General features: G+C 32.2%; 1 protein-coding gene across 1 annotated transcript; it reads right to left on the bottom strand.

The window, feature by feature from the left end:
* Window positions 1-4,376: 4,376 nt before the first annotated feature.
* On the bottom strand, window positions 4,377-11,539 carry LOC148602316 (uncharacterized). Its single transcript, XM_088553275.1, has 6 exons — window positions 11,356-11,539; window positions 10,285-10,578; window positions 9,204-9,479; window positions 7,442-7,696; window positions 6,084-6,134; window positions 4,377-4,822 (listed from the first exon to the last, which is right to left on the bottom strand). Exons 1-6 carry the CDS (start codon window positions 11,426-11,428, stop codon window positions 4,377-4,379), a joined length of 1,395 nt encoding a protein of 464 aa, XP_088409401.1. The 5' UTR covers window positions 11,429-11,539.
* Between the last annotated feature and the right edge of the window lie 2,672 nt (window positions 11,540-14,211).

Raw genomic sequence — 14,211 nt, 5'->3', positions numbered from 1 at the left:
GATGTGAGGCTGACTTCACTGTGTCTGTAGTATCCTTTATCTCAATTTCTTTTGGGCTAGATGCGATGTATCAAGTCCCCAAAATTAGGATTGTTTAAAGATAATACGTCATCTATATAGCGGAAACTGAAATTAAAGGATCTAGCTAAACAATACTCTTTCTTTCGGATCAGATCAGCTATAAAGTCAGCCTCATAAGCGTGAAGGAATAGGTCAGCAAGTAAAGGAGCACAATTTGTTTCCATTGGAATGCCGACCATTTGTTGAAATATTAAATATTCCAGCATTTTGTTAACATCTTCTTTATATTTGGAAGATGATTTGGGATTATTTCTTGCAAATTATGAGGAATCTCTATATATTTATATCTAGGTGCATCAACGTTTTTGGAAAAACAACGATGTATAATGTTTTTAAGTCGGGATTTAACTGAGTATGTGGAATAGAGGTATACAGCGTTGAAAAATCATAGGTTTTAATACTATGATATTCTGATAATAGTCTTGAATTGATTGTCTCCAAAAGATCTTTCGAATTTTTCAGGATGCACATTGAATTAATACCACTACGGGAGTAACAAATCTTGTGGTAGGACTGCAACCCTCTTTGACAGTTGTGAGTATATAAGTTAAAAGTTTTGAAAGAGGTTTGGTGGTACATTTTGCAGATCCAGCTATGTAAGTTGTTTGTATGGATTCTTGTGGAGTTTAGGAATTCAGTACATAGACGGTAAATCACAGTCATCGTCTTTGGTACAGAGACCAAAAGAGGATAGCACAGATTTATGGTTTTCCACAATTTCTTCTTTGGAGAGTGTGATAGTAGTATAGGTCTTATCACTGCTATTATTTTCTATATCTAACTCTGATAATTAACATTGGATTAAAACGTTTTGCAGACAAAAACAATGTTGTTTTGGGCTTTGTCTGCTGGTACGACAACATATTTGTCATGTATAGTAGACAATGTTTTTGCTACATCAGGGTCCTTGAAAACTGATGTAGCATTGGCACTCTTTGACCTACTTAAAACTTTCATTAGTTTCAAAATTAAGGCTCACGGCCTTTAACCACTCTGGCAAAGAATCAATGTCTTCTTGTTCTCGTTTTATTCATTTTCTTCCGTAGTCCTCAACATCCATAAGAACTTTAAAGTTATAATTCTAATTTGCCGAGCGCGGTTCACTGTACCTGGGACGTTTAGAAAGGATATTACGCAGAGAATCGTTTTTGATGATGGACAAATCACCCGTAACGACGTGACCGGAAGGATCATATTTGAATGAAGAGTTTTTTTTTCAAGAACAGTCAGGTGGTTTAGCCTTGAAGTCTTCAATCTCGAGGTTCTGCAATAGCCTTTTATAATTGAAAATTTTGGATGCAATGGGTAATGTATAGGAATATGAAATAATTGGTATGGATTTGTGTTTGAAATATGGGGGAATTTTGTTGATAACGTTTTTGTGATGGAGGATGTTAGCCAAATGAATTGCATCTACAGTCAAATAATACCTGAACCTTCAACGATGATTTTACTACGAGTAAAAATCGGGTTCTGGTATTAAAAGGAATGCAGTTAATTGAGATTTTGAAACTGAAGAAAGCAATGTCACATGTTTAAGATTGACTGTATAATTAAGTGTGGAGGGTCAGCTTTCTTTAAAAACACCTTCTAGAGAAGATCAATCACATCGCAGTTTCATGCTTTACAGGTTTTGATGTACACAAGCAGAGTCGAGAAAAATATCTCAATTTTGAAACCATTAACTTATTTTATTTAAGTTTTGTTTACTTAAGAGACAGAAGAAAAAACAAATACAAACAAAATATTAGATATTTTTCAATTCAGCATTAAGCATACACTTAAAACACTCGTAAAAAAGGAGTGTTAATATTGTAAACTGCACAATTGATCGTCATATCGTATTTAAGGCATGGACTATACAAAATAATTATCACGATCGTTAAATTGTAACATAGCTTCATTATTCCAATCAGTAAGAGGTATATGACATCATTGTAAAATACAACACTCGTTGTCAAAGGGAGATAAATCATGGACATTCTGGTAGACATTGATGATTTGAATATGTATTCTTGTCGGGCTATCGCCTTTTTGGGGTCATGAACAACATCATGAACATTTCTGAATTAGTAGTCATTGTTCGCTCCAGTTTTATGGTACATTGCATAAATGGTACAATATGTACACTATGTACCTGGTATGCACTAAAAACCCTTTCTGGAAAGGAAACAACAGTTAATGGATCATTTATTTTAAAACAAGCTGCGTGTGAAACATTTACGCTAGGTACCAAAATTCGTTCCGCTAGTTACAAGTGATTTATTCCCCTTATTATACGCATCGGTTATTTTGTCATATTGTTGTAATTAGCAGACGATAAAAATATGTCGGACAATAAAATACCACAAAATACAGGAGAAATGTAGAATAAACGCCACATAAAAAAACAGAAACTGAACAATGATACAATTGTGTTTATTATAACTGTGAAGTCAAGGAAAATATAATACTAGTGAGAGCACTACAATCGGGTTAGTTCTTTAGTTTTCAGTTTGTCTCGTTTTATGTTACTTTCTGATTCAGTAATGCATCTGTATAAAACGTTACGAAGAGTAATCAAGGGAACCAAGTTCATCTGTCATACAGTTATACTACGTTACATGTCCAAATATGCCAATTTAACAGGTAGGAACACTGTTGTAAAATGGCATCGTTATTTAGAATCTCGCATAAGGAATTGAATGAAACTACTTTTTTACGGTATTTTAGACGTTAATGATGAAAGGTGTTATTAGAATATTTATGTTTAATAATCAACTCACTTTAGGTCAATTTAAAAGCATAGAATGTGCACGTATTCATGTTATCCTAGAATTGTATTTCTTCTATTTTGTGACCTTAAACGTTACAGTTATCGATCTTTACACAGGTCTTTGCAGTGAAACTTTGTTTACCATAACGAATTGTGTTTGTCTTACGCTATTTATTCAAGAGTTTTGTTAGAAATTAGACGTCAGTTGTTTTCTTTGATATTCTCTGCGAAACATTTTGCGGGAAAGTGTCATGTGTCGTTGTCATAGTAGTAAGAAATGACTTTCAACGCTTCACTTTTTGGAAATCCTACCGGAAAGCATGTTTTAATTTTAGCCCAGACAGCGAACGCATCTTTTTCATTTTCTCGACCTTTTGTGAAATTTGGAATCGCATTTGTGATGAATAATAACTTATCTTGGGTTGGTTTATTACACACAAACTAGATTTTCATCAAAATATAGTCACTAAACGTGGAAGTTCGCAAATTTACCGACGATTATCTCCATTTCACTGTACTGATATTTATTTATAGACTCCGGGGTTTTTGTTCCGTATAAATATTTACATACAAATTGGATAATCTAAATTATAGATTGTGATACAATTATCCCAGGTTTGGATATTTTTCACACGTTTTATTGATATTTTATTATTTTGCCAGCTGAAATAGTTATAAATTGTTCATGGAGATTTCTAAATTGTGTAAATGTATTACTGACAATAAACGTTATATTTTTCTATATTGTTTCCTAAAATATATAGCCGCCGGATTCTACAGAGTCACACACATTTATGCAACAAACACAATAAATATGAACCAAAGAGCAGTAGTATCAGTGTATGGTTCTTCTGTGCAATATAACAAAAATGTAAATGATGGTGAAGGCAATATCTGTTTTCGTTGTCCATATATCATAATCCTTTGCCAATCCGCATTTTGTGATATCGTCTGTACAATCATTATTTTTTCGATCAATAAAGCATGCAGTATTTTAGTATTCTAACAAAAAAATCAAGATGACAGAAAACGAAGCTAATTAATTTCTCGAATTGTCCAACATGTGACCATTTTCCGCATTACTATGATTATTAATATTTATTTCAAGATGCTAAAAAAAGTTGCTTCGGTTTTCGTGTGCTATATTATTACATAACTACAGCCATTTCTGTGTTGTAGAGTAATTAAGGGAACCAAGGTTATAGAGCAAATGTTTTATAGAGGAAATCATACATTCATGTTCAACTATAATAAATCTAACCAGAAAAGTTACTCTTTCAAAGTGCCAATAGCATACACAAAACATTTACATATTTTTTTCAAAGGTGCAACAACTCAATTGCAAACAAAGACTGGATCAGGTCTATAATATGTTTCTGAATTTCAAAAAAGAAATAAATTAAAGTGAATTTGATCGGTTGTCTTGGCATGTATGAATAATCTGTTGTCTGATTTTTTACAAAAACATGCTACCTTATTAAACTAATGTAAACAAACCGAAGTTGTATATCAGTGTTCGATGTGTAAAATTCATTCATATTTACGACACAATTTTTTCACTCGTCTCATGAAGGTCTGTATGAATGCATAGATCATCTTTACCAGAACTTTTTCGACAAACTTCAGATATTTCCATTTTTCTATTAGTATTATATGTATGTATATGTAATGACTGATAGGAAGAAGGATCTGACTGCTGTTTTTCAGTAGCATCTGTTGTATCCAAATCGCCACTTTCAATTTCAAAATTATTCTCTTTTCCACATGCTTCGAGGTACATTGATATCTCTGATTCGTCAATTATCTCGTAGCGGTCATTTGACTCGGTTGATAATCTCTCAGTATTGTCCAAATTGTTTATTTCTTGGTTCAAAATGTATCTATTTTTGTCATATTTTAAATATCGATAAATCGCCAATGAAGCCAGAAGAACAGTGCTTGCGCATAATAAGGCAGTTGGGTATGATATTGTTTGTAATTCGAAACCTAAAAATATTGCGTTATCTTAGACATGTCTTGTTAAAGAAAAAGCTCAAATTTAATCTGTTATTAAACAAATAAATAAAAAATTAACAGAAAGTTAAATACGTTACGTAGAATATGAATTTAAGGAGCAACTTTTTATGGAATACAGAAAATTAACAATAAAGTTACTTTAAAACTGTATATTTCTATTCCCCACAGTTAATATCCACCAATGTTTTTCCAAATAAGATGGTACACCTAGATACAAATATATAGTTCTTGGTAAAGATTCTTCATACTTTGTAAGAAATAATTCCGAAACATTTCCAAATATACAGAGGAAGATGTTAACAAAATGCTTGAATTTTTAATCGACAACATATTTTTCCAGTGTGGTGGACGCGTTTTCAACAAACGGTCGGCATTCCAATGGAAACAAATTGTGCTCCTTTACTTGCTGACATATTCCTTCACTCTTATGAGGCCGACCTTATAGCTGATCTGATCCGAAAGAACGATTATCGTTTACCTTTAATCTCAGTTGCCGCTATATAGATGACGTGTTATCTTTAAACAATCCTAATTTCGGGAGTTTGATATATCGCATCTACCACAAAGAAATTGAGATAAAGTATACTACAGAAACTGTGATGGTAAAGTAAAACTATTGATGAGACTTTACGACAAACATGATGACTTTTCATTCAGAATTGTCAACTTTCCTTTCATCTGTGGCAACATCGCTTCAGCACCTGTGTATGAAGTGTTCATATATCACAACTCATACGTTATTCCAGAGCTTGCTGAAACTTTTTGTTACGCTAGAATTCTAACAAATAGGCTTCTGGAACAAGGTTATGTTGTTACAAGATTGAAGTCATCACTACAAAAGTTTTATTTTCGTCATCATGAACTTGTGAATCGTTATGGTGCGCCATGAAAACTGATTCATTCAATAGTAATAGTAATAGTTTCCCTTTCCTCTTTCGTCTACCCCGGACATGACCTTTTTATGAGCAACTCGTCGGGTGCTTCTAGAAAAGTACAGGACGCTTACCCTACTGGTGCACCTTGTCCATGCTCCCAGTTTTTAGTGGAATCCGAGTTGTTCATTTGCTTTTCTTACTTTGTATGTATGATTTTAGTTACTTTATGTTATTTGTCGTGTATATCTGTTTCCATGTCTGGTCTTTGTCCCGAGATTACATCCTTTTTATTACCACTATAACCTTGGTTCCCTTGATTATTCTTAAAGAAAAGCAGTATAAAGGTTAACTTTTACCTATTTGAGATGACGAGACTGATCTGTTACCATCCTTCGCTTCTTCCGAATCTGAAGTAATTTATCTGAAGGTCTATTAACAGTCACAAATCAAACAATTAAACCGTGTCCGTACAGATCATATTGGTTTTTATTTTAGATTTGACCGTGCATGAATTGTTTGGGCAAATTATAATATTTTAGAATTAAAGCCTAAATTTTCATAATAATATCTCTACTATTTTCCATTATTAAGCTACAACCAAATAAGTTAAAAATGAAAATTTAAAAGTATGATATCAAACATTTAATGTATGAATTTGAAAACTATGAACATAAACCAACATAATTTGTTAAGGTTTAAGATTTGTTTCACGTTTCATAGTTTTCCTTTCTCATTTCGTCTAGTCCGGAGGTGGCACCTTATGAGCAAATCGTTGGATAATACTAGAAAAACAGATGTAGCTTACCCAACCCGTCCATCCTGTTCATGTGTCCAGTTTTAATTGGAGTCCAGCTAGACTGTTCATTACTATAGACTTCTTTATATATGTTATTGTGGTTGTTTCACATGCTTTGTTTTTTGTTTTGAATATTTTTTTTGTTTGTTTTTTTTCTGTTTGTTTCTTTGTTCGTTTGTTTGTTTGTTTTTGGTTTTTTTTTTTTGGCTCGAATCTTGGTTCTTTTGATTAATTAGGTTGCAAAAAAGCAATAATGTTATAATTTTGTGCGAGTCATTATGTATTTATTTATTAAGAATGTTTACGTCGTATGAATTGCACATTACAAGAATCAAGGCATCAGTATTTGTCTGTCTGAAATGCTGCTGGACTTAATAAACATGAGAACAAAATTTCGTTGGAAAATCATAAAATAATCTATAAGTATACAACAATCTATACAACAAATGACTGCAAGTGTAATCCACACCCAAGAATCATCGATTTTTCTTTTTATTTCTTATAAACATAATTATCCCTGAGTTGTGTATGTTTGTCTACTTTTATATTTCAGTTTTAAATTTTAAAGGAGTGAAATAGGAGATTAAAAATGTCATCATTATCTAATCCATTGTCATATATGAACAGTTTCTTTTTAAAATAGAAGCATACAATGATAACAAATTATATATTCTGGGATAAGCATATATTTCGAACTTAATATTATTTAAGGTATTGCCTATGAGGGACGGAGTTTTTTCTTTCTTCATAGCATCTTCATATAAAGGATGTCGTCGTTGTGCCTATTAATTAAACGCTACTATAGAAAAAATTACAGGAATATTTCCCCCCTAAAGTTTTAAGATGTAGTATGAGGGAGGAGATTTTAAGACAGAGAACAGAGAAATACTTAAGTGAAAAAAAAATGTTTATTCATACCTGTGATTGTAATAAAAGTACAAGACGTTCCGATGCCATATTTGTTTTTGGCATGGCAACAAAACAAACCCTCACGATCTTTGTCTACGTTCTCCAGAAATAGTAATGTTCCTCTGTTGGTTAATGTTTTATTCTTTTGTGTCCATGATATCATTTTCAGTCCTATATGATGGTCCAATTCACAAAGGAGCGAAATGTTGTGCCCATTTTTTATCATCTGGGTTGGTGATGTTATTACATGTACAATAGGTGGCTCTTTATGACATAAAATTTAAGTCATTGCATAAAAATCTATATAAATGTTATGAAATAAGGAAATTTGATAAAAATGTTTTTGTTAAACATGTACAGAATAATAAAAGCACTCTATTGCATAATATTTATATCGATGAAGACATTTATTTACATATCTGTCTCCATTGTAACAAAGATATGTTTGCAGATGCTCATTTACTTTTGTCACTTTGTATGTTTTGCTTTGGTAGTTTTTTGTGTGTGTTTGTTTAATGTGTCTCGTCTTTGACCCTGGGTTGCATTCTCTTGATTTCCGTTAGAGTCTGTGTCCGTTTTGGCTATTTAAAACATAAAATCTTAGTAAAACACTGCCGATAGATTAAAGGACAAAAGTGTATTCATCGACGCAGTAGTCAGACTTGTCTGACTAATATTTATGTAATTATATATTATTTATCATACCGGTGCACCTGGCCCATGCTCCAAGTTTTAGCAAAGTCCGAATTGCCCATTTTCTTTTGTATCTTTGTGTGATTTTTTTGTATTTCATGCTCTTTGTTGTGAGCTTTTGTTTTCCCTTTCTAGTCTTTATCCTTGGATTTTATTGCATTGATATCCGCTAACATCTTGATACCCTTGATTACTCTTACAAAAACTAGCCGTTATACAAATTTCAAAACCTCTTAAAAACTGGATTTCACTTCTTGTATTAAACCTAGTGTATCAATATGTAGTTCCTTTACTAAATTGGTAGATCAATGCTAGATTTGGCTTCCTATATCGATATTTTAGGTGAAACTTGAATTTCTTAAGTATGTGGTAGTCATGCTGCTGATTAGGGGTTACTCCTTGAAACTCGAGTATAGTATATCGAAATTTGCAAGATCTGTATGGATGATTTTTAAGTAAAATACAACTTAGTTTCATACATACGTTAAATTATTGGTTGAACAATCACATAAATTTATTTTTGGTATGTTCTATAGAATGATTTAGAGTGTTAATATTATTTAAAAGGTTTCGTTTAATCTTTAATCAATGGATTTTGCTTTTAAGAAGTGATTTTTAAATATTTTGCAAGCACATTTTAGTTAATTCTTTTACCTCAAATGTCTTTAATAAGTAATATTCACACAAAACACCGAAGATTAAATGCTTTAGCCTAATTTATATCAAAACTATAAATAATCGAAAACCACATAGTTTGAATAGGTATGACTCTTACAAAGAGGACAAGTATGTTAATAAACATACCGATCAATATTTTGACGTTTAGTACTTTAAAAATCTTCAACGGAATCCACATAGTTTCACTCTGTCTTTGAAGGCAAGAAAGTTTCTACGCCTATGAATGAATATATCTGAAAATGACGAGTAACCGCTAGCAAAACAAAATGATGAATGAGTGCTAGCAGAACAAATTGTTTTTGTCAAGAAATTAGATTAACTTATATCATGGATATTCACACATTTGTTGCCTCTACTATTTCTGTTTTCCAAGTTTCGGATCACCTACTGATATACTTACGGTTAAGAACAAATTGAACTGACTTTTCTAATGGTTGAGTGAGAGCAGGATGAGAAGCTCGGCATGTGTAAAGTTGAAGATGTTTGTTTCTATCTGCTGTAAAATTGAACCCAATTCTTCTTGTTCCGTTGGCTAGTATCTTATGGCCTGTGACCCATACAAGTTTTTCGTGAGGAATGCCTTGATCCACAGTACACATTAGATCAACTGTTTGGTCTTTTGCAGCAAAGATCATACCTCCTATTTCGTTCTTTATTTTCATATTTCTTGGTGAAACTTACACATGAAAAAAACATCAAGTCATAATTTTTAAAAGGAATATAATTGTCCTTTAATGAACAATTTCTAAATGTGTAGCTATTCATAGATTCGTTTATCTCAAAATTAAATCAAGGATTTATTTCAACTGTCACAAGACAAAAGTATGAAACAAGACATAAAATATCGTTTAAACAGATCATTAATAATTCATTGAAGTGCGGATATTTATATATTGCAAAATATCATGATTTCCCAAAGACAGTTCTTTCAAACAACTTGATTCTGTGTTTGGATGCAAGTACAATAGTCACCATAAACCGTCAAATGTAGAAGATTCTAAACTCTTAAAACTTCGACTATGAGGATTATTTCACTCTAAATCTCTTATAACATCAATCTTGGCTTTTATTTTGTTTTTCAAGAAGTGCATTGATTTGTCGTAGCTATCATCCAATGAAAACATTTTTTATAATAATATTTAAACTGGATTTTTTACATCATTATTTTGATTATATCATAAACGGTTATGAAAATACTAGACTTGTTTTGATGTTAACTTTAACAACTTCCTTAATTGTCAGTAACAACTTCCGGCATTGACAGACTAAGTGGGATTAGATAGGCATTTATTTCCTTTTTACATACACTATAATTTTGTTAAATACAGTGTTCATTTCATATGAGTTTAAAAATTGGAAAACAATTGAGTATTTAGGCCCTTCCTTTTTTCAATAAACATTAAACTCTCTCCCCACATCTGTTTCTCTCTTTCTATATTTCTATATTACACACTTTTAATTTGGCTTGTGTTCTTACTTACCCATCAATCGTAAATCAAAGGAAAACTCAGATGACGATAAACCAGCACTCGAGATGCAGGAGTATTCACCCTCATCTAATTTCGTTATATTGCAAACTCTGAGATTAAATTCGCCAATCAGATGATTTCCTATTAGAGCAATATTTTCCCTGTCAGCAAATTTTTTATTTATTCTAGTCCCAACTGTATAAACGTGTCTGTTGAAATGCCAAGACACACTATTTCCGGGTTCTGTAGAACAATTAAACACTATACATCCATTGAGTTTGGTTAAAACATCGGTTGATGCAGTACCTATATCATAATTATTAAAACAAAGCATGTTAATGTAACATATTTTATTTACTTATTCTACCATTTCAAGTTCAGTTATTTTTTTTTTATAATGAACTGATGATGAAATATCTTCCGGGCTATATATAGAGAACCATTGTACCGGTCAAAATTATCTTGGTATATATGTGAAGCAACATAAGTGAAAAGATAGGGTACCTCTCCGTTTTCCGCTTTAACAAACTTTAAGCTGCACAGAAACTTCTCCTGAATTTAAACGATTGGTAATTTTGCAGTCATTTGAAACCTAAATAAGCCGCAAGTGGCAACAGAGAGGAAATAATTGTTTTTTTTTTAAATCAGTTCCAATAAATGTTTAAATAGTGATGTGAAAATTTTCCCAACGAATTGTATGTCACAGCATTAATAGTGGTCAAATGTGTTATAGCAATAATAGTAACCAAATATGTCACAGCATATGCAAATATGTTACAATGAACCTTACCTTTTAGATATTATTTAAAATCTACATTGGAAGATTCCATTTCTGTGAAAGAACTATTGTTCGTGGGATACCAATTTTTGTGGTTTTTCGTGGGTAGGTAAAACCACGAAATTTTGTTCCCAACGAATAGTAGATTCCCATAGATGTGTATACTGAAAATTTCAAAACCACGTATTCAACAATCCACGAACTTGTGTTTCTTCCCTGATCTACGAAAATTGGTATCCGCGTATTAAAGTACTTTTACAGTATATACGTTTTTTCCTTCCATTATTTGATTGTGCTTTACGTACCTGAAAATGACAAAAAGCCCAGTCCTGTCGCAAAAAACATATATGCATACATATTGGTGATATCAACGTTCATATGCCATGGCAATCAGCATTGAACTGTCTGACACGAAAAAGTGCATGACATCACAAACTTCCTGTTTCGGTCGCAATATAATGAAATCATTTATTGTATCAAATTTGGTACTTCATCGAGTCTTTCATTGTCTTCACATCATATAAATATAAATCAATATGTTTGATTGATTGGCTTTTGATGGAATGCATTTTATGCATTTCAGGTCAAGAAAAGCTGATAAATAAACAGACCATACTTTACTGTCGTCTTTAAATGTACAAGCCCTCATAAGCAACAACAAACAGGAAAGCGTATATTCCACTTTTATACATCATTCCGGTTGCATTACCACTCAATTAAAGCGAAAAATCAGTGACTGCTAAATGAAGGACAATAACAATATGACGGAACTGATGAAATCTAGGCAGTAGTCAAAAGGAATAGACTAAAAGGAAAGACCGTATCACAAATGGCAATATCAGTGTAAAAATCATAAAGTTGGAAATCCCCGCACTGGTCCTGACTTTGTACAGGCATTTTAAAATGAAATCGCTAAAATCAAATCTGTAAGGCCTGTAGTATGACTTTGTCTTGGACCGAATACACAACATCCCATATGGTAATAGAAACCGACACCTCCAAGGCAGATTGCTTAGTATGAAATATGAAATGGTACAGTGTATCTTAAGGCTGAACGTTTAAATTGTAGAACCTTGCATCATGATCAATAGTGTATACCCAGTGAATTGTTAACCGGTGGTCTTGGTTAAAAGCCTTATTAGATTTGACTTTCATTGCGTTGATTAGTTCATGATGTCGAATCAATGTATGAAAGTTGACTTCTTTTACTTGTTTTGTTTTTTATTATTGATTTCTACCCCAACATCGTTACTTCTGTTGAAAATCGTATTTTATCAAAGACATTGATTTGCTTATACTTTTCTTTTTGCCATAAAAGTCGCTTTTCCGCTGTAAAGCATTTACAAATAACGTATTGAAGGCATCTTTTAAATTGAAAAAAATATGTAGTATTTTTATCAATTATTTATCCATATTTTGTCATTATTGAAATTTGGAAGTAGGAAAAATGTTGTTTTGTTTTCAACAAAAGCACAAGCAGCAAATTAAAATCGTAATTTTCTTTGAAATATCAGTGAATTGAAATATCTTTGAAATAAGATGAAATGTTCTACTTAATGATTAAACTGATATTAATGTTATATTTACTACAGTTTCAAATTCATATCTCTGACGGAAAGACAACAATGAATAAGATAGAAATTCTCATTAAGCATGAGTATTATATATAAAAAAAAAGAGTTCAAACTCGTGTTTTTTTTCTCACTAAAGAGACAGGCAGATTCCTATCTTTTTTATCCATGTGAGATATCATTATCTCCTTCAAGGTTGCGTTTGTGACATCAGAATAAAACGTTGTATGACGTCGCGTAAACTCAAAGGAATTTCGGCAAGCAGAATAATTCATATTGGTGTAATAATTATACAATTAACTTTAAGACTAAGGAAAAGAATCAAACAAAGCTTAACTACAAGACTAGGAAATTTCTAACACCCTCGGATAAGATTTCATTGTTCTCTTACTCGGCAAAGCCTCGTTAAAAAAACTTGAAATCTTTCCTTGGGTGTGTGAGATTTCTCCGTCTGTGCATTCTGAGCGATGTTAGATTCATAAAGTCTTACATGTAAATGCATTCAATTACTGCTGTGCATCTGTTTTTACATATTTGCTGAACATGTCGAATGATTTGTCAAATTTAACCTGAAAACGCCTTTCATTACAGAAGAAATATGTGTTTATGTATTTCAAGGTGACTATTACAATTTTAAGATGATATTACTGGGGTAAAAAATTCACACATGTGTCACACATGTACCTGAAAACGCATGTAAACAGGTATTTGACATGCGTAATACACGTTTCTTGCCACAGATGGGAAACATGCGTGGTACATATGCGTTGAAATGAGTGTGATACGCATATGTGCAACAAAACATACGTATCATGCATGTGTTTGAAAAACACATGCGACACATGCAAAATGTACAAAGGTTACGAATTTGTTTAAAAATGCATGTAACACGTGTTTGGAGGTGCATGTGATATATCCAAAATTACCAAGTGTTACACATGTGTTTTTCATGCATACATGTGTGCTAGTCATTGTTTTGGATGTAAAAAATATTAAATGGATGCTTTAATATTGTTAAATTAATTCCACAATCTGTTCCAATCACACGATAAATGCCAATTTGCATTTTGATCTGTGTCTGTGGACCACAGACTGTTGTTTATTTTTTATGTTATTGGCATGTCTTAATACAGGCGAACCCATACATCTACTTGTACATTTACAATATGTATTCGACACTTTTCGTGGTTTCAATTAAGGAGGTAGACCTAGGGTAAGATACATAACTCGTGAAATCAGTGATATGTATCACATTAAATTTCACTAAAGTCTTTCAAGCTTTCATTTGAAACAGAATAGAATCAAGTTACGTTGATGCGTACGTGAGATTGATGTAAAATGCTGAATACAAACGTTCTAATGATTTTAAGAGTTGTGTCCCTTACTTTAAGCCCTTAAGCGGCTCGTTCTACTTAAGCCACAAATTCGTGTTTCCATTATAGGTTATAAGACCAGCATGGTTTTCCCTAATTTCTGCTGAAACCGACCAAAAACAGCTATGAAACAGCTCAAAACTTAACAATGTTGCATACATTTGTAAAGAAAAAACTCAGCATGAATAGCCCAAAAATGTGCTTGAACCGTGCAATT

Source organism: Perna viridis, chromosome 11 (assembly GCF_037379345.1).
Source record: "Perna viridis isolate PV_CMFRI_1.1 ecotype Kerala chromosome 11, ASM3737934v1, whole genome shotgun sequence".
Lineage (NCBI taxonomy): Eukaryota > Metazoa > Mollusca > Bivalvia > Mytilida > Mytilidae > Perna > Perna viridis.
The sequence above is the reverse complement of the archived record's forward strand: the minus strand, read 5'-3'. Positions and strand labels throughout refer to the sequence as shown.

Coding starts and splice junctions, on each gene's coding strand:
- LOC148602316 (XM_088553275.1), bottom strand. CDS start 11,428: ATGAACGTTGATATCACCAATATGTATGCATATATGTTTTTTGCGACA. Junction 10,579..11,355: donor GGGCTTTTTGTCATTTTCAG/GTACGTAAAGCA, acceptor ATTATGATATAG/GTACTGCATCAACCGATGTT. Junction 9,480..10,284: donor CTTTGATTTACGATTGATGG/GTAAGTAAGAAC, acceptor TTCATGTGTAAG/TTTCACCAAGAAATATGAAA.